The 17,991-nt window shown below is 58.7% G+C and overlaps 1 protein-coding gene across 1 annotated transcript; it reads right to left on the minus strand.

The window, feature by feature from the left end:
* Nucleotides 1–1,833: 1,833 nt before the first annotated feature.
* Nucleotides 1,834–13,260, minus strand: ICOSLG (inducible T cell costimulator ligand). The gene is made up of 7 exons (XM_058523222.1): nt 13,120–13,260; nt 10,956–10,996; nt 9,717–10,070; nt 8,450–8,743; nt 6,538–6,699; nt 5,630–5,664; nt 1,834–4,655 (listed from the first exon to the last, which is right to left on the minus strand). Exons 1-7 carry the CDS (start codon nt 13,131–13,133, stop codon nt 4,605–4,607), a joined length of 951 nt encoding a protein of 316 aa, XP_058379205.1. The 5' UTR covers nt 13,134–13,260; the 3' UTR covers nt 1,834–4,604.
* Nucleotides 13,261–17,991: the final 4,731 nt, after the last annotated feature.

Genomic DNA, 17,991 nt, shown 5'->3' on the forward strand with positions numbered 1-17,991 from the left:
CTAGGCTGAGGAGACTGGCAGTCTCCATGGAGCCCTGCTCCCTGCCAGCGGGCCCCGGGCCCTGCAGGGCAGTGGGTTTGCGGTGATGCCCAGGCCTGGCTGATGGGGAGGGGCGGGGACCACTGAGGACACAGTGGCTGATGTTTGGGGTTAATAAGGATTTGCTGGACCTCGGTCCTCCGGAGCCTGGCAATTCCTGGGCCTGAACCCTGTTGCTCTCCTGGGCCCCCTCCCCAGCAACCCTGGCCATGTGCTGCATCCTCCTCATCACACCTCCAGGTCTGGCCATCTCTCTTTCTAAGGACTCCTCCATCCGTCCGGCCTTGTCCTCCACCCACAGCTCCTTCCAGCCTCAGCCAGGCCACGCCCGGTTTCCCCGAGACCAAAGACTTGGTTTCTCAGCACCTCCTGCAGGAGGGCCACGTCCAGAGGGCACGTCCCTGGGGGGCTGCCCATGCACCTGAAGGAGTCTGACCCAGCGGGGAGGGGGCGTGGGCCCCAAGGAAGGCCCAGAGGAAGGTGTGGGCCTGAGGTGGCCTGGGGCTGCCCCCTCCCAAGGCTGCGGCGCTAGCTGGCGGGGAGAACCTGCCTTCTGTCGTCACCCTCAAGGGCTCGGATGTTGACTGCAGCCCCACCTAATTCCCACCTGTCAGAGACCGGCTAAGAGCAGGGCAGCCGGGGTCACGGTGAGGCTGACGCGGGGCGCCAGGGCCAGTGCCCGGTGCACTGGGAACCGTGGTCTCCCGTTGTGATGCCCCCGCAGGGGCAGGCCCTGACCAGCAGGGGTGGGGCTGGGTTCACCCGCTGGGCCCAGCACGTGGTGGGTGTCCCCTGTAGTGGAGGCGAGAACAGGCCCGTGTCTGTGCTGGTCACCACCAGGGCAAAGAACCTGGCAGGTGCGCACAGGGCCTGCAAGCACACCCTGTATTTGTGTCCGGGCCTCAGCCAGGCTGTAGCCTGCCTCCTGGCCCTGCCCTCCCTGAACCATCTCCCAGTCCCCTCCCCGTTTCTCCACTCCCTCTCTCCTCCGCGTGGCAGTGGCAGCCGGTGGGTTGAAGAGTGTCCCCCCCCCCCGCCCCGATTCATGTCCTAGAAACTCCGAATGTGGCCTTATTTAGAAATAGGTTCCCTGCAGATGTCGTTAGTTAAGATGAGGCCACCCTGGGTCAGGGTGGGCCCTGACCCCAATGACTGGTGTCTTTGTAAGAGGAGGAGAGGACACAGACACGACGAGGACAGCACAGAGACTGAGGCGTGTGGCCCCACGCCAAAGGCCACTTGGAGCCACCGGAAGCTGCAGAAGACACAGAAGGGTCCTCTCCCAGAGCCTCAGAGGGAACCAGCCCTGTGACACCTTGACCTTGGCCCTCGAGCCCCCAGACTGTGGGAGATGGATTTCTGTTGCTCCAGGCTGCCCAGGACCCTCACAGGGGCTCATGGCCTCGGCAGCGGGTGTGTCCCCAGCCCCTGCCTGGCCTGTAATGGCAGACACCACACACAGGCCCTCACTGTTGGGTCCCGGGGGGCCTGGGCCCAGCACCCTTCTTGGGTGGCATTTGCTGAATCACAGTGTTTGCTGCTGTCCCCTCATGGTGGTTCAGGGAGATGGTGACGGTGGGCGGAGTGGAATCCTCCCTGGAGCTGCAGAGAGCAGGAGTCTTCACTGTCCCCTTGTCTCCTGCCCGTGGGTCCGTGCATCTGGGACATTCTGAAGCACACGTGTGGCGACTGCTCTCTGAGAACCTGCTCCTCCATTTAGCCCTCAGCTTCCCCAGTCACCCACTGCCTCTCGGAGCGCAGGCCCCACTGCCTTTTGGGCGACCACTCCCCCTCACAGCCTGGTCCCTGCCTAGGAAAACCCCAGTCGGGTGTGACAGGTGCCCTCCCCTCCTCGTGGCCCTGCTCACAGCGGCCTCGGGCACCCGCCCCAGCTGACCTCTGCCTCAGGAGGCCCCAGAACACGTGGAGATGAATCACACTCTCGGGGTGGAGCCCAGTGCTCAGACCACGGCCGGTGTAGGGGGGTGGGGACAGGGAGGACATGGGGGAGGGAGGACACAGGGGGCAAGGACAGCGAGGGGGGAGGACGACGGTGGGTCCAGCCTATGGACTGAAGGGGTCAGGCACCGGGGGCTGTGCTGGGTGAGAAGGCTAACAACCCTGACCCAGAACGTCCGGGGCCTGGCCCTGTCAACCGTGAGTCACCTTTCCTGTGCCACAGATAGCCACGGGCCAGGAGCCACCGTGTGGGGTGGCAGCACTCCCCAGGCCCAGAGCGATGGGGATGGGAGGCAAGGGCTCCGCTCACCCCTCCCATGGGCAAGTGACCTCGCCCTCGGACCACCGACCTGTTGGAGGACGCTTCTCTGCCGTGGGCCGTCCTGTGTGCTGTCGGCCTTCTACCCGTGAGAGGCCAGTAGCAACCCCCAAATGTCTCAGACCTTGCCCAACGTCCCCTGGGCGACAGAACCACCCCTGGGTGAGAACCACTGGGGCAGGGGCAGGGTCTCTAGACCAGCAGTAGGGACGCGCTGAACTGACTGGGCAGACACTCCCTGCAGTGACTGAAGCCGCTGGACACGGGCACAGCTTATACCTTGTATTCTCTTAAGTCAGATTTCCAGAAACAGATGTCAAAACATTGACATTCAGCCTGTCTGCCACACAGCATATGGAGCAAACAGCGATCGTCCGGGCTGGAAGGGCAAGGGATGACCTGTATAAGCCTCGCAGACACGAAAGTGCGCTGTGGTCCCCCCTAGAGGCCCTTCCCGTATTTCCCAGAGCCGAGGACCCTGGTGCACGCCAGAGCAGCGAGGGAGGGGCTGCGAGGCCACGGCCGAGGGGCTGTCGGGACCAGCAGGGAGACGATGGCTCGGAGCACCAAGCACAGAGAGCACGTCCTCGGCCACCCTGAGCATCTCCAGAGGCCGCTCAGGGTCTGTTGAAGACGGGCAGGCCCAGCCTCGAGGCTGGAGGGTGGTGTGAGGCCCTCGGCCCCGCTCAGGGAGGGGCTGTGTGTGTCCTGGCATCAGGCACCGTCGTGGCAGACAGGCACCGCACCCCGCCTCCTCGGGCTTCCTCACTCCAGATGCCGGCTGGCCACCGTTCAGGCCTTCTTTTAGGAACAACACGAGTCTTCTAATGCTTTCACCTTAAGAGTCTGGAGGATCCCTCTTCCACTCATTTAAAAGCCATGAGGGCTTTCTGGCACCAAGACAGACAGACAGACAATTTCCTGTGACAAGTACTGAATTTGGCTTCCCTTGAGCCATGTCCTCACTTTGGCTCCAAGTCTGGGTCTGGGACATGCGCCCCACACGGCCGCCAGTGCTGACCGACCACGGGTGGAACAGCAGGCCCTATCTCCCCGGGGTGCACATCTGGGTTACCCGGAGCTACCTGGGCAGAACCTGCTAGAAATGTCAAACTGCTAGGTCCATTCCAGGCACCAACGTGGAAACCGCCCGGGAGGGTCAGGGCCAGGGGCCGCACACCAGTGTGGACTTAGGCCACGGTCCAGCTCTGTCCCCTGGGGGTCCTGCTGGGGCCCGGGGACCCCGGTGTTTGAGTCAGAGTCTCCATTCAACCATGCAGGTCCTCAGGGGAGGTCGGGCGGGGGGCCGTGGGCGACGGGCGCAGAGAGTGGCTAGGAGCTGCCCAACCCCACTCTGTCCAAAAGGCTGCCACGCTGCCAGGAGCGTGCCCTCTCCCTCCCCGTCCCGGCCGCTCTGAAGGACTTTGACGGTCATGTGTCCAAGCCTGTGTCCTCTGGAAACACGCATCCCCAGTCCCACCTGGGCTGAGTTTCTGCTTCTCCCGGGGGTGCGTCTCGTACTGCAGAGCCGAACACCCCAGGAGGCCACTGCGTCCCGCATACGTGGGTCCCAGCAGTAGATTTTCTTCTCGAAAAATTCCATTGTGCTTTTTAGGAGGGAAACCTAGCTTTTGACCAAAACCAACAAGTTCCCAGTGAATTCCGGGGGTTCTTCCAGGGGTTTTTTGGTGCTGACCATTTCCTGCATTTGGGACACACCCATGTGCACAGACAGCTCCTGCGCCCTCAGGGTGGGGTGGGGTCCTTATGGCAGAATCGCAGTGAGCCCCTGCATTTCCCTCTCCCAAGAACACCCTGAGTGTCCTCCAGCCAGCACAGGTCGTCCCGGCAGAGAGCGGGCATCCTCACTCTTCTTTCCAAATGACCCCCTTCCTCCGGCCTCAGAAACCCCTGTCCCCCAGCCGGGTCTGGGTTTCACTCTGGGTCTCGGAGATGGTGATGGGAAGGAGCCGTCACAGGCCCCCTTCTCCTTCAGATTTGGCAGCAAAGGTGAGAAGCCCACTCACCCAGGGCACACACATTCCAGAGCTGTGGACCCTTTTGAAAGGACCTCACTCCGATATCGGGGCATCACCCAGCACATTCTCTTGTGATCAGGCGTGGTCCTTCCAGGAGAAGCCCCTGCGTGTCCCCTCCAGGCCAGAGAGGCTCCAGGTCCATGAAGGCCCCTTGTCAATGGCGCAGATGGGGGCAGATGGTCCTCTTTTGTCACCAGCTGCTCGAGTCAACTCTCAAGCTGCCGTCCAACGTCCCTCCTGGTGGCATCTCACAGAAGCTCTGTACACACCCGGGGTGGTAAGTTCTCGTCACACGTGGTCTGGGAAGGAAAGAGAAGAAGGGAGAGGGATGTGAAACACTGGAGCCTGCTCCCTTTCATTTGGGGGCAGAGGGGCTGGTTTCTCAGGACTCAGGATGGTGAAAACTGAGGCTGAAGACTTTGAAGTAGCTGCCTTTAAACGGCACCTGACTGCAGGAACAGGCAGCCCCGGATGTCTTACAGCCTGTGTTCCAGAGTCATCTGAAATTGGCTCACGTGGGCCCGGGGAGTGCATCTCCCGCAGCAGGTCAGCCCGCATGACCCGGCTCACTCACCCGGGGAAACAGGTGGGCCCACTCGTGGTGGGTGCTGTGGGCTAGGCACCCGCGCTGCGTGTTGTGCACAGCCCGGGCCCACCCTCCCCAGGAGGACCCTTGCTTGTAGCTGGAGAAATGTGGCTCAGAGAGGTGCGGTCACTTGCCTAAGGCATGGAGCCTGGGCCAGCCTGACTGCAAAGCCCCTTGACCCTTTGCAGCCCGGGACACCTGCCGCTGGAAACTGGAGACTCTGTGTGAATGTTTTTTCCAAAGTGGGACAGGAATCACATCGACCTTTGCTCCCAGGACTGTGGGGTGCTCACCTCTGCCAGGAGACACCAGATAACTGCTCTATTACAACGACTTGGTGTCTGGACTTGCCCGGGGCGGGCGGGGCACACGGAGGCAGTGAGGATGGAGAATGGAAGCTGGGTGGAGGTGCCTGGGGGTCGTGGTCCCAGGCTCTCTGCTTCTCTGTGTGTTGGGAAAGTTCTGCATGTCAGCAAGTATACCCACGCCGAAGGGGCCAGGAGGAAATTCCCTAAGCATCACTGGGGGTTTCACCGTGTCTCTAAAAATGGAAACATCTACTTCCTGGTCATCAAGTATTGCTCGTGCCAAAAGGCAAACAAGGGAGGAAGCCGACAGCCAGGCCAGCCTGGGCCCACGTAAGTGGCACACTTCTCCTCGAGTCTTTCCCCCTCTCGGCGAACTCACCGGTGAGCTCCTGCTCCAGCCTCGCCGCCAGGCACCTGTCAGAGCAAACCAGAAACGCTCAGGGCGGGCAGCAAAGGGTGTAGAGGGGGCCGCACTAAAGACCCCAGTGGCCCCGAGTGCAGGGAAACATTTTAAGGTGCTCTGTGCCCCGGACTCACGGTGCCCTTCCGCGGCCGGATGGGCAGTGGGGCCGTGGGCGGGGGGAGGTATTTCTGGGATGATGGAATTGGCAATACACTGGAAACTCCAGGACAGCACGTGGAAACTTCCTTCCGTCAGGGAGGGCCCCAGCTGTGAGCTAACACGTTAATCCAGTGGCAACCCGCTCCACTTAACCAGCACTCCCCTTGTCCCCACCCTCCCGGGGGGCCCAGGAAGAGCCCCAACTTTGTCACTAGGACCTTTGGGGATGACTGCCGACCTCCACCCCCAGGTCAACACTGGGGGTGTTGTTGACACTGGGTCATCACCGAGTCCACGTTCTGGGCTCTTCTGCCTCCACTGTGAGTTCTGCTACTTTGTTTTACAGTCAACACCCAGACTCAATGGATCTGTCTTTGAGTCTGGCCGGAATTGGAAAGACAGTATCGTCGGGAACGAAGGCGGCTGGGCTTCCACAGAAACGAACTTCGTCCTCTCTTCTGTACTCAGAGTCCGTCATTCCCACCCCACCCCAGGGAGACGCGGCTGTGTCAGGAATGCGGAGCCTGAGACATCAGGGCTTCCTACCCACATCCTGGCGCCGCGGGGCTGCGGATGCTCATGAAGGAACCTTAACACTATTAAAACCGCACTTCGAAAGAAAGTAGCATCTTGCAGAGTTTGTAAACAGGACTCTGCACTGAAAAAGGCAAACGCTCACACCAACAGAAGAAACGTCCACCACCTACCGCGCGCCCGTCTGATACCTGTGTGGCTTCCACAGGGACACCTGCTCCTGCACACCCAGCCTGTAGCCATGGCCACGGCCACGGCCAGGATGGCCAGGACGCTGAACACGGCCCTGTTTCTCTCCTCGTGGGTGTTGGGAGGGTCCTCTGTGATGCTGTCCTTGGTCCCAGTGAGCGTTTCTACGAGAAAGACGAAAACAACCCAAGACTTAAAGGGGAAGGAGGAGTGGGGTCCTTTTTCATCCTGAAGAAGACAGCACTGGACACAGTGATTCTGAAGAAGCTTTCTGGCAGGACGCTGTGATTTCTGAAATCTCAGCCTGATGCAGAGGAGGGTTCTCTCTTCCGGGTGAGCCTTTGTCTCTTCGGAGTCTCGCTCTTCCCCACTTGCCTGTGTGACTGTGATCCCAGCCCTTCCTAAAGCTCCGCGCCTGGGGAGGGGCATGTGAGAAGCACAGATTCTTCCTGGCTTTTTAAATTTAACCTAATTTAATTTTTTTCTAGATTTATTGCTAGCTTTTTGAAAAAAATTAAGGTGGAATTCACATAACACAAAATTCACCATTTGAAAGTGAAAATTCAGTGGCATTTAGTACGTTCACAATATAGTGCAGAGATAACTATTACCTAATTCTAGAACTTTTTTTTTTTTAATAATTTTATTTATTTTCCCCCCCAAAGCCCCAGTAGATAGTTGTATGTCATAGCTGCACATCCTTCTAGTTGCTATATGTGGGACGCGGCCTCAGCATGGCCGGAGAAGTGGTGCGTCGGTGCGCGCCCGGGATCCAAACCCAGGCCGCCAGCAGTGGAGCGCGCGCACTTAACCTCTAAGCCACGGAGCCGGCCCATTCTAGAACTTTTTAGCACCCCAAAAGGAACCTCCACACCCATCAGCAGTCACTCCCCACGCCCCTCCCCCAGCCCCTGGCCACCTCTAATCTGCTTTCTGTCTCTATGGATTTATCTACTCGGAACACTTCATCTCAAAGGAGTCACCATGTGGGACCTTTGTGTCTGGCTTCTCTGACTTAGCCAATGTTTTCATGGTTCATCCACGTTGTAGCATGTCAGCTCTTCATTCCTCTTCCTGGCTGAACACTAGTCCACTGTGTGGATGGACCACATTGTGTTTATCCCTTCACTCAACCCTGGAAATGGCTTCTTTCCACCTTTTGGCAATTGTGAATAGGGCTGCTGTGAACACTCATGTACAAGTATTTGTTTGAGTCTCGTTTTCAATTCTCTTGGGGACATACCCAGGAGTGGGATTGCTGAGTCATGTGGAAACTCTAGATTTAACTTTTGAGGAACTGCCAGATTGTTTTCCACAGTGGCCACACCATCTTACATCCCACCTGCAGTGCAGGAGGAGCGTATGTGAGGGTCCCGCTGGTGGCACCCACTTTCTGCAGCAGGCAGGGCCCGCAGACCCCATCCTAGAGCTCCTCACCTCCCAGTTCCACCTGTCATCTGAACAGGGGTGACAAGGACACACAGATTGAAAGCCAGTGGCTTCTACGAAGGAGTCACCTGCCTGTGCCTCTTCCACGGGGAGGCCCCGGGCCAGCAGGCACGGGCTTCAATCCTGATGCCCTCGCTGCCTAGTCCTGTGGCTCCTGAAATGCTACACAACTTTCAGAGCCTCAGTCCCTCCTCCGTAAAACGGGTCACCAAAACTCGCCCCGTGAGTGGAGATTAAGTTAAGCAATGTGCACCGAGCACCCGGCCCCGTTCCCGCCCTCAGCAGCATGGTGATTTTCATCACTGCATGCCTGACTCCCATCTCCTCCCCGTTCCAGCCACCTTTCTGATGCCGCTGCCCAGTCACCTTGTAGGGGCTTTATCTTCTGCCCGAGAGCATTTCCCAAGCCACCATTGCCCTGCAGTCTCGGGTTGGGGTCATCGTGCAGACCCCGGGGGACCTCACCTGTCTGGCTACTGACAGTCAGGTTCTGGTGCAGAAGCACGTTCTCTATGCAGCAGCCGACGTTCACGTTGGGGGTCCACCTGAGCCTGAGGACGCTGACCACGTCATACAAGCCCCTCTCATTCAAGAAGAACGTGTTGTTCTGCAGGGCCTCGTCCAGCAGCCTGTTGTTCGTCTTGTTGATCCAGTACACATTTGGCCTCGGATAGCCATTCTTAGACGTACACGTGAAGGTGAGCTCCTTGTCCTGGGAGGGGTCTCTGGGGGGCTGGACCACAGGCATGCTGTATTTTGCTGCGGGGGAGGGAAACGGGCGGTGAGGGATGCCAGGTTGTGAAGGTCAGAAACAGAGGGGTACACGGCGCCAAGGGTCAGGATAGAGGGAGGCCCCCCGTCATACCCCTGAGAGAGGCAACACCAGGGCTGTGGTCTGGGCAGCGGGTACAAGCCCTGTTCTGCCCAAGAGTTGCCCCTTATCACCATCAATAGGGGGCTACTGAGCCTGGCAGGCAGTGACTGGGACCCGCTGCCTGCTCCAAGAAGGCCAGCCTCATTTGCATCTAGTGACATGGAAAGCTTGCAATTCATCTGAGGCGGACACAGCCCGTCTCCACTGCACTGGGCCCTGAGCAAGTGGGTTGAGCGACTAATTTTTTTCCTAAATTCTGATCTCATTTAGTGCCTTATAAGCACTCCCTCCTAATTTCACTAAAAAAATCTAGTTCGAGGGGCCGGCCCAGTGGCGCAAGTGGTTAAGCTCGCATGATCCGCTGCGGCGGCCCGGGGTTCGCCGGTTCGGACCCCAGGCGCACACTGACGCACCGCTTGGCAAGCCACGCTGTGGCGGCGTCCCATACAAAGTGGAGAAGGATGGGCACAGATGTTAGGCCAGGGCCGGTCTTCCTCAGGAAAAACAAACAAAAAAAAGAGGTGGATTGGCAGATGTTAGCACAGGGCTGATCTTCCTCATCAAAAAATAAATAAAAATCTAGTTTGAATTGAGTTGGAGAGTTCGAGGCAAAGACAGCAAGATGAGGGATTCTTCTGAAACTGGGCAGCCTCAGGTCAGGGATGACTTTCTTATGAGCTGAATGATCTTTTTTAACCAGTTCAGCTTCACACACAGTTAAACAGAAGCCCTCTAATAGAGTTAGGATTTTCTTTATGGGAAGAAACAGGTGACTGAGCCAGAAAATGGGTCTTATGAAAACTTTTTCCAGGACGTAAGACTGGGATGAAATCCGTTCCATCAGCTGCACGGCCTTACCTGCCACATGCAGCGTGATCACAACTTGCAAAATCTTTGTCAATTCCAAGGATTTCCGGAACACCAGGCAGTCAAACTTCTGTGCGTCTTGGGGGGTGATGTTGTAGAGATGCAGAGAGAAGTCGCCCTGTTTCATGCGGTCCAGCGACAGCCTGGCCCGGTCCCGGTAGCGGTCATGGCTGTAGCCGGTGGAGTCATTCCCGGACAGATAGCAAGCGACCACGGTTTTCTGTTCCTCACCGATTTGCCAATAAACGAAAAGGTCATTTAAATCAAAACTGTTTTCTTCGGGGTAAACGCAGCTGAGCTCAACGTCGCTGCCCACCATCGCTCTGACTTCTTTTTCTTGAATATCTGCAAGGATTCAAAAAGTACAAAGTTTATTTTCCCGGGGTTGGGCCACAGCCTACGAAGTTACTCTATGGCGGGTGGGGTGGGGAGCTTGTTGGTTGCAAGACTCAAACACCAATTCTGAGTCATTTTAGTAGAAAAGGAACGTATGAAGATACACGTAGGAATGCAATAATATTTAAAAAATTCAGACATCTGCGATAAGCTGCCCCAATGTATCGTCCAATGTGGATTTCCTATCGCACTGCACTATTTTTGCTACTTCTTGGGAGTTTATAATTAATTCAAAACAAAAAGGTTTTTTCTTTTAAAGTTCAGCATTTAAAAGAAAACATCAGTTTCTCAACAACAGTATTATAATGCTGTTCGCACTACATCAGAAAAGGCTCACTTAACGTGTCAGTGGTTTTACCATCTGCACAGCCACTTAAATGCCTACAGGGAAAGTGGGCGTGTCCCCTGACCCCACCACCCTCTGGGCAGGAGGGCTCTGCAAGGCTTCATCCCTGCTCCTTGCTCTTCTGGAAGCTGGTGGCTTTGGGGGCTCCCCAGGACTGACTGGGGTGAAGGGGCCAGGAGAAACAGGAAGGCCCGGGGCTCTCGCCTCATCTGGAAAGCACAGGGACTGACACACGTGGGAGGAAGCGCATTCTGCCTACGCCAAACACAACACAAAACAACGACTCCAGGTCTGGACAGCATTCCCCTTTGTGGCCTTCAAGCCCGCAGGTCACCCCAGGGCTTGAGGACCCAGCCGTTTCGTAACGGCCCCCGTGGTGAGGACCCTGCTGACGCCTGCGTCCTGCGGTCCTCACTGCTCAGAGCTGAAGGATTGGAAGCTGGTCTCGCTGCTGCTCACTCCCCAGTGAGAGCCCCGTCTGAACTTACCAGCTCGCAGGCCGCTGAGCAGCAGTAGCAGCAGTCCAGGACTGGAAAAAAACAACCAGAAATGCAGGTGAGTCCTGCTGACAGGCTGCTTCTCCTGGGCAGGAGCGCCTACACCCACAAAGAAATGTGAATACATCCACAGCCAGCCAGCCCGTTGGCCAAGGTCCCCTGGGCAGGTGGCAAGGAGTTCAGGGAGGGGAGCCAGGATGCCCTCCTCCGTGCGGAGCACAGCACGTCCCTAGGGGCTGGCAGCCCTGCAATGGGCCAGCTCCCGAGTTAACAACCCCTCCACCACCCCACCAGCCCTGCAAAACAGTGAGGAGAGTATGATCACAAAGGGTGGGCACAGCCTTCCACCCTCTGGTGGCCTAGCCTGGCAAGGGATGTATTCCAAGAAATTGTATGAAATCAGGAAAAAACACTTTCAAGGTATTTACAGGAAGAGTTTTGACTCCCCCCCCCCCCCCCCCCCCCCCCCCCCCCCCCCCCCGTCTAAACGCGGGGAGTCAAAGAAAACCTAAGGAAGAGGCAGGCGAGCTGCAGGCCGATCCTCGGCTGGGACATGATCATTCTGACCATGATCAAACTTCGGCAGCCGGGGGCCAGCACACCCCTCTCGTGACTTCCGAGGCTCCTTGAACCCTCAGTCGGGGAGGCTTGGGACCCTGCATGCCTCAGCCTAGCCACCTCCTCCTGCAGGCCTCCCAGGATGCGCGTCCCCTGAGCTCTGGATCCACAGAAACCCCTGCCCTGCCCCCATCAGCTGTCATCTGCATCTGCACGGAGGAGGCACGGCCTATGCCAAGTGACCTCAGGCACGCACTGCTGTCCTGCCCACGCCAGGCCCTGGGCCACCGGGGGCTCCCACACACCACAGAGGCCGCAGCCTGCTGGCGGGCCTGTCCTCTCTCACTGTCTCTCTTGGGGCCACCATTCCTGCTTGCAGGGATGGCTTTGACAACCTCCACCTCCAGTCTCAACCCCTCTAGCAGCCTTTTTCACAGCCAGAGAAGCCCTCTAAAATACAAAGCCGTGAAAACCCCTCTATGGCCCCCCATTGGTCTCCCATGGCGCCCCCCAGTGGGTGCTCACCAGGCCCACTCTCTCTGTGCCCAGGGTCCAGGGAGCACACGCCTGCAGGGTCTCCTCAGGGCCTCTGGGGGCTTTCTTGGGGGTGCAGGCACCTGCTCTGGGCTCTGGCAGGGGAGAACGGTTTGGCCCCTGCCTGGGTGCTGCCTGCCTGCTGGCCTCTCTGTGCCCTCCCCTCAGCGCCGCCCCCCCCCCCAGGCCTGCGCCCCAGGCTCAGAATGTGGATGGCTGTGACATTCCAGCAGTTTTATTTCTTTTATTGAGGGAACGGTCTTAACTACCTATATCTCTAACTGGGAAGACTGGGCGTGGGGAACCAAGTGTGGACAGGCTTTTGGGCTGTGTGGGTGGTACACATGGGGACGGAGTGCCTCATAAGCTCATCACCCGGGCCACAGGCTGTTGACCCTACAACATGCCCTGAAGAGGGTATTCTGGCAAAAAGTTGGGAGTAAAGCTGTCATCCACCCCCTCAGGCTGGCAGGAGACCAGGATCCATGGGCTGGCCCAGGCAGTCTGGCTCTGCCGATGGGGGAGGGGGGAATCCCAGATTGGGGGGGGGGGCGTGTCACCAAACGGTGGGCTGACCAGCTGGCCTTTGAGGTATCTAAGTGTGATAGTGGCACAGCGTGGTCACATCCTTCCTTCTTCCACCTTCTGGGCAATCGGGTGGGGGCCGGGGAGGGCGGTGGGGAGGACTTGGGGGGGGTAGTGAGCATGTGTGGGGTGTGTCTTCTCTCCTTCCAGCTTTCGCTCTTTCCCTTCCCTCCGCAGGGACCCCGCCCCCAAGCACACCCACGCACTGCGGTCCGCCCCCGCTGCCCAGCCCTCGCCACCCCCTGGGCGGATGCCACCTGCCGGCAGGTGACCGCGCCGCCCGCCGGTCCCGCCGATGCACCCCGCTCCTGGCAGCCGACCCTCTGAGAGGACCTCCCGCCGCTGCGCCGCCAGGCGAGTGGGTCCCCGGGCCGCGGCCGTCAGGGCGCGCTGGGCCCCAAGTCCGGACCCCACTCCAGACCGCGGCGCCTCTGCTGCTTCCCCAGCTCCCGCGGGGCCCGTCCGTCCGCGCGCTCACCTTCCCAGCCGCATGGTGGGGCGGAGAACTCGGAGCGCGGGAGGCCTTGGGCCACAGAAGACGTCGGAGCGCTGGAGACCTCAGGCCGCGGGAGACCTCAGGCTGCGAGAGACCTCCGGCCGGAGAGACCACTGAGCGCGAGAGCCCAGCTCTAAGCGCGCGCCCGCTGCGCCTCTGACACTCTGAGCGCTGAGCCGGTCCAGGCAGGAGTGCTGGCCCGGGCCCCGCCCCTAGGCCCTTCCCCCGCCCAGTTCCTCCCACGGCCGTGGCCGCAGGCGGGTGCGGAGGAACGGAAGCTCGGCCACTGTGAAGCCTTCCCAGGCGACAGAGCAAGTCGGGCCCCAATGGGTGCAGGGCCCGGGGCCTGGGCGCTGTAGGTGCCCCGGGAAGTTGGGGGGGACATAGTACCAGGGAGGAGGGTGGCCAGGGGTGCCGCGGGAGTGCTGGAAGGGACGTGGGAAGCTAAGTGCTGCCCCCGATGTGGCTACGCCTGCGCCTGCGCCCCCCCGCCCCGCGCCGCGCCCCGCCCCCGCGGCCGCGTGTCCCTGCCCCAGGAGGGCGGAGCTGAGTGTCAGGCTCCCTCCTTCCCTCGGGACCCGAGTTAGGACCCCCAGGTCTTAGGTGAAGTGAGAGCTGCAGGACTGTTAGGAACGAATGAAGGAAGGGAAGGCAGGCCCCACCTTCCAGTCCAGCCCTGGGTCCCCCCCACAACTTTGTTCTCCTGTTCTTTGTGGGGTCCTGGGCCACGTGCCGCAGCGTACTTGCATGTTAAAGCCCCAAGAAGCCCACCGTGTGGAAACCAGTTCATCTTTGCTCCTCTAAGCTTCTGGGACGCGGCACCCTTGACTTCTGGGAAAGGCTGCTCGGAGCCGTTTCCTCCCTTCCCCCACCCTGCCCAGCCCACTCGGCCTCCTGTCTGCGCCCCAGCTGAGCCAGTGCTCCCCCTCCCCCCTCCCGCACCGGCCGGGTAGGTGCCAATGAGGTGAGGGAGGCGGGGCCACGAGGGAATAGGGTGCCCCCCTGCAGGGGCCGCCCTGGAAGAGCCTGGGGTCCCAGGCGCCCCCATCTCGGGTCTGGAGGCTCTTGTCCGGTGGAGCAGGCAGGAAGGGTGTGTTCTGCTGCCCAGGCTGATGGGGAGGCAGAGGCCGGCCTTTGGGGGGCGGGAGAGGGCAGGGAGTAAGGCGAGGGGAGAGCCAAGGGGGGCTCCCCTGGCCCCAGTCACCTCCCCAGGCTGTCGTTCATCCCACGAAGATTTCGTGCACACCTAGTGCTGCCCGGGTCCCACAAGAGCACGAAGGATAAAAGCTCAGAAAGAAAGACCCTCTGCCCCGTGGAAGTTAACATGCTTGAGGAGACAAGAGCAAACAAGACTAGGAAGGAAAGAGATAGGCCAGGAGGTGGGGACATGTGCTGCCGAGGAGGACGCAGGGAGGGGTGGGGGCTGCCGGGAAACGGGTGGCCAGGGAGGGAGGTGGCCGTGCAGTCCTGAAGCGGGGCTTCACGCCTCCCTAGGCAGGCTAGGGGATTGGGGTGGGGGATTTAAAGAGGCCACTCTCCCTCTTAGCCGGGAGGGCAGGGCCAGGGGTCCAGGCCAGGGCTCCCTCCCCCCCGGGTCGGCAGCAGTTGGCAAAGGAGGACCGCGTTTGCGGGAGCCGAGCCCCAGCAGCAGCCACAAGCGAGAAAGGAGGGCCGGGCTGGGGGCCGCCACCACTCCCGCCTTCCCGGGCCCAGCCCCGCCCACAAATCCCGGGATTCTGTGATTGGACAGGCGGAGGGGGTGGGTTGCGCTCCACCCCCAAGGCTCCCAAGAGGATCCCGACCCCGCCCGCTTGCATGGGGAGCGGGGAGGGACGGGCCCCACGTGCAACCTACAGGGTTGTTGGAGAGGAGCTGGTCCTGGGGGATGGAGAGACCCCCCCCACCCCCGGCTCGGTTAAAGTCTCCCTCAGAGGGTGCCGGCTCATCCTGGAGCAGGGAAGAGAAGGTGCCCAGTCCGGAGGGTCTGGAAGCGAAGCCCTTCATCGCAGCCCCCACACTGCCCCTCCGGTGGTAGGGGAGGGGAGGTGAGAGCAGGGGGCTAGAACGGGCTAACATGGCAGAGCTAGTCGGCGCCTCAGACCCCAGAAGGCCAAGTGCGGCTGCTGGGCGCACCCAAGAGTGGGGACTCTGTTGAGCAGGGAGGGAAGTGGCAGCTGGGCTGGAAGGGGGCGTCCAGATGGGACTGGGGCCATGGGGGCAGGGGCACCCCCAGGAGGGGGACCAAGACCAGCCACAGGACCCTCAGCCTGAGAAGTGCATGCTGGGTTCAAATCCCAGCTCTGCTTCTCAGGAGCTGTGTGACATTGACCAACCTACTCAACCCCTCTGTGCCTGCGTTTTCCCATTTGTGAAGTGGGGATGTTACAACACCTTCCTCACAAAGCAGCCTAGTTAATAGGTGGCTATTGTGAGCTAACACACACACAGCCTTCCACCAACACTGGCACAGAGGATTTTAACATAAATGAAAAAGAGAAGACCCCCTCAGGAGGCTTCCTGCAGTTAAAGAGGGTGTTTCTTTCTTCCCTTCCCCTTGACCATGACTGATTCTCATGCCGTCAAAGAATGTAGAGAGAGAAGCCCACCGGAAAGAATATCTAGGCCGACCTGAGAACCAAGTAGGAGTCATGTTTGTGCTGGGGATTCGAAGCTCGGTGCAGAGCTGGAAGCAGGAAGTGTGCGCCTCGATGCTGGAGACCCAGGCTTCCCCTCCGCTGTTCCTGCCCCAGTTCCCCTAGAGTCCAGCCACGTGCCTGTGACATGGCAGGCGTCAGCTGATGCCGAGAGCTTGACTGATCCCTCCTCCAGGAAGCCCATCTTTCCTCTTAGGGGGTGTGTCAGTTTCCTCTGGGTGCTGTAACTAAATACCACAAACTAGTGGCCTAAAACAACAGAAATAGATTCTCCTGAAGCTCTGGAGGCTGGAAGTCTGAGATGGGTACAAGGATCCTTCCTGCCTCTTCTGCCCCTGGTGGCCCCAGCCGTCCCTTGGCTTGTAGCTGCCCCTACATCTCCGCCTCTATGGTCAGGGCCCTCTCGTCTGTATGAGGTCAAGCCTCCCTCTGCCTCCCCTGATGAGCACCTCTGTGATCACATGTAGGGCCCACCTGGATAATCCAGGACAATCTCCCCATCTCCATTTCATCACATCGGCTAAATCCTTTTTTGCCCTATAAGGTGACACCCATTAGGTCACCAGGACACGGACATGTTTTGGCGGTCATTATTCAGCCAACCACAGAGGGTCATAAACAGGGTCCTGTAGGTGGGATTAAAATATTTAAAGGGAGAATCTCAAGGTGATTGAGAGAGAGCTGAAGATGTAAAGCTGTTTTGAGTGGCTCTGGGCCCCTACTTGGGGGCAGTCTAATGGAAAGTGGACACTAGGTGGGGCCCCATGGCGTCGGTTATCTTGGGTGGAAACAGCCTGGAGTCAGCCCACCGGTGCAGAGCTGTCACCACGCCCTGTCCTGCCAGTTGCTGCCACGGGCACACGTCTTTGCGGTCAGCTTGGATCCAGAGCTTGGCCTACCGCGAAGGTCTTATCTATGCTGTGTCCTCGTCTCCACTTCCTCTGTGTTTTCTGGGGCTGCTGTGACCTCGGTTTCGTTACAGATCTTGCTAAATTAGCCCCTGGACATGAGATCTGTGACGTCAGAGCCCAGGATTGTTTTCCATTCCAACCGCGAGGGAAGGTTCACATTGATTTGATGAAGATGTCTGTATTAGTCAGGGCTTTCCAGAGAAACAGAACCAACAGGATGTATGTATATATAGAGAGAAATGTACTTCAAGGAATTGGCTCATGCCATATGGAGGCTCAATGAACCCCAAATCTGTGGGGTGTGCTGGCTGGCTGGAGACCCAAGGAAGAGTTGTAACTCGAGTCCACAGCTGTCAGCTGCTGCATTTCTTCCTGCTCAGAGGAGGTCAGCTGTTGTCCTATTCAGGCCTTCATCCAAGACAGTGGCGTGGATGAGGCCCACTGTCTCAGTCTATTGGGCTGCTGTAACAAAATACCACACACTGGGAGGTTTATAGACGACAGAAACGTATTTCTCACAGCTCTGGAGTGGGGAAGGGGGATGGGGGTGCCGCACAGGTGGTGAGGGTCCTCTTCTTGGTCCTACACTTTTCCTGTATCCTCACATGGCAGAAAGGGTGAGGGAGCTCTCTGGGGCCTTTTTCTAAGGGCACTAATCCCATTCTGGACTCATCTCCCAAAGGCCCCACCTCCTAAAACCGTCACCCTGGGGGTTAAGATTTCAACATGTCAGTTTTGGGAGGACGTGGACATTCATACCATAGCGCCCACCCACATTATGGAGAGTGATCTGCTTTACTTGAAGTCCACCAATTTAAATGTTAATCTCACCCAAAACACACCTTCACAGGAACACCCAGAATAAGGTTTGAACAAATGTCTGGGCACCGTGGCCCAGCCATGTCGACACATACAATTAACCATCACGGCTTGTATTCTACCTCAAGGCATTTTTTTAAAATCTTCAAAAGTTTCCATTTAACCCCACCTTTCTTCCACAAAGCGTTTTACATACCGCTAACAGCACCCGCACTGGACCCAGGGGTCCCCAAGGCACAGTGGTAATGCCCAGGACGAACTGAGTCTGTTTATCTAAGTCTAGATCCCTTTTGGGGGTTTTCTGGCTAATCGAGAAAGACCCCTTTAGGATTCACTACGCGTGATGTGAAGCCAGCTTGAGTCGATGCTCTGCATTGGGTTTATCTTCGCTGAAGCCCAGTGGGAGCAGAATCCTGCTTTCTACAAGCAGGTGCCTCTGGGTTAAGGAGGACCAAAAGTGGATCTGGCCT

Source organism: Diceros bicornis, chromosome 27 (assembly GCF_020826845.1).
Source record: "Diceros bicornis minor isolate mBicDic1 chromosome 27, mDicBic1.mat.cur, whole genome shotgun sequence".
Lineage (NCBI taxonomy): Eukaryota > Metazoa > Chordata > Mammalia > Perissodactyla > Rhinocerotidae > Diceros > Diceros bicornis.

Bases quoted from the DNA above. Each gene is read 5' to 3' on its own strand.
- ICOSLG (XM_058523222.1), bottom strand. The intron at 10,071-10,955 runs GTAAGTTCAGAC...GAATCCTTGCAG, and splicing joins GCTCAGCGGCCTGCGAGCTG to ATATTCAAGAAAAAGAAGTC. The intron at 4,656-5,629 runs GTGAGTTCGCCG...TTTCCTTCCCAG, and splicing joins GCTGGAGCAGGAGCTCACCG to ACCACGTGTGACGAGAACTT.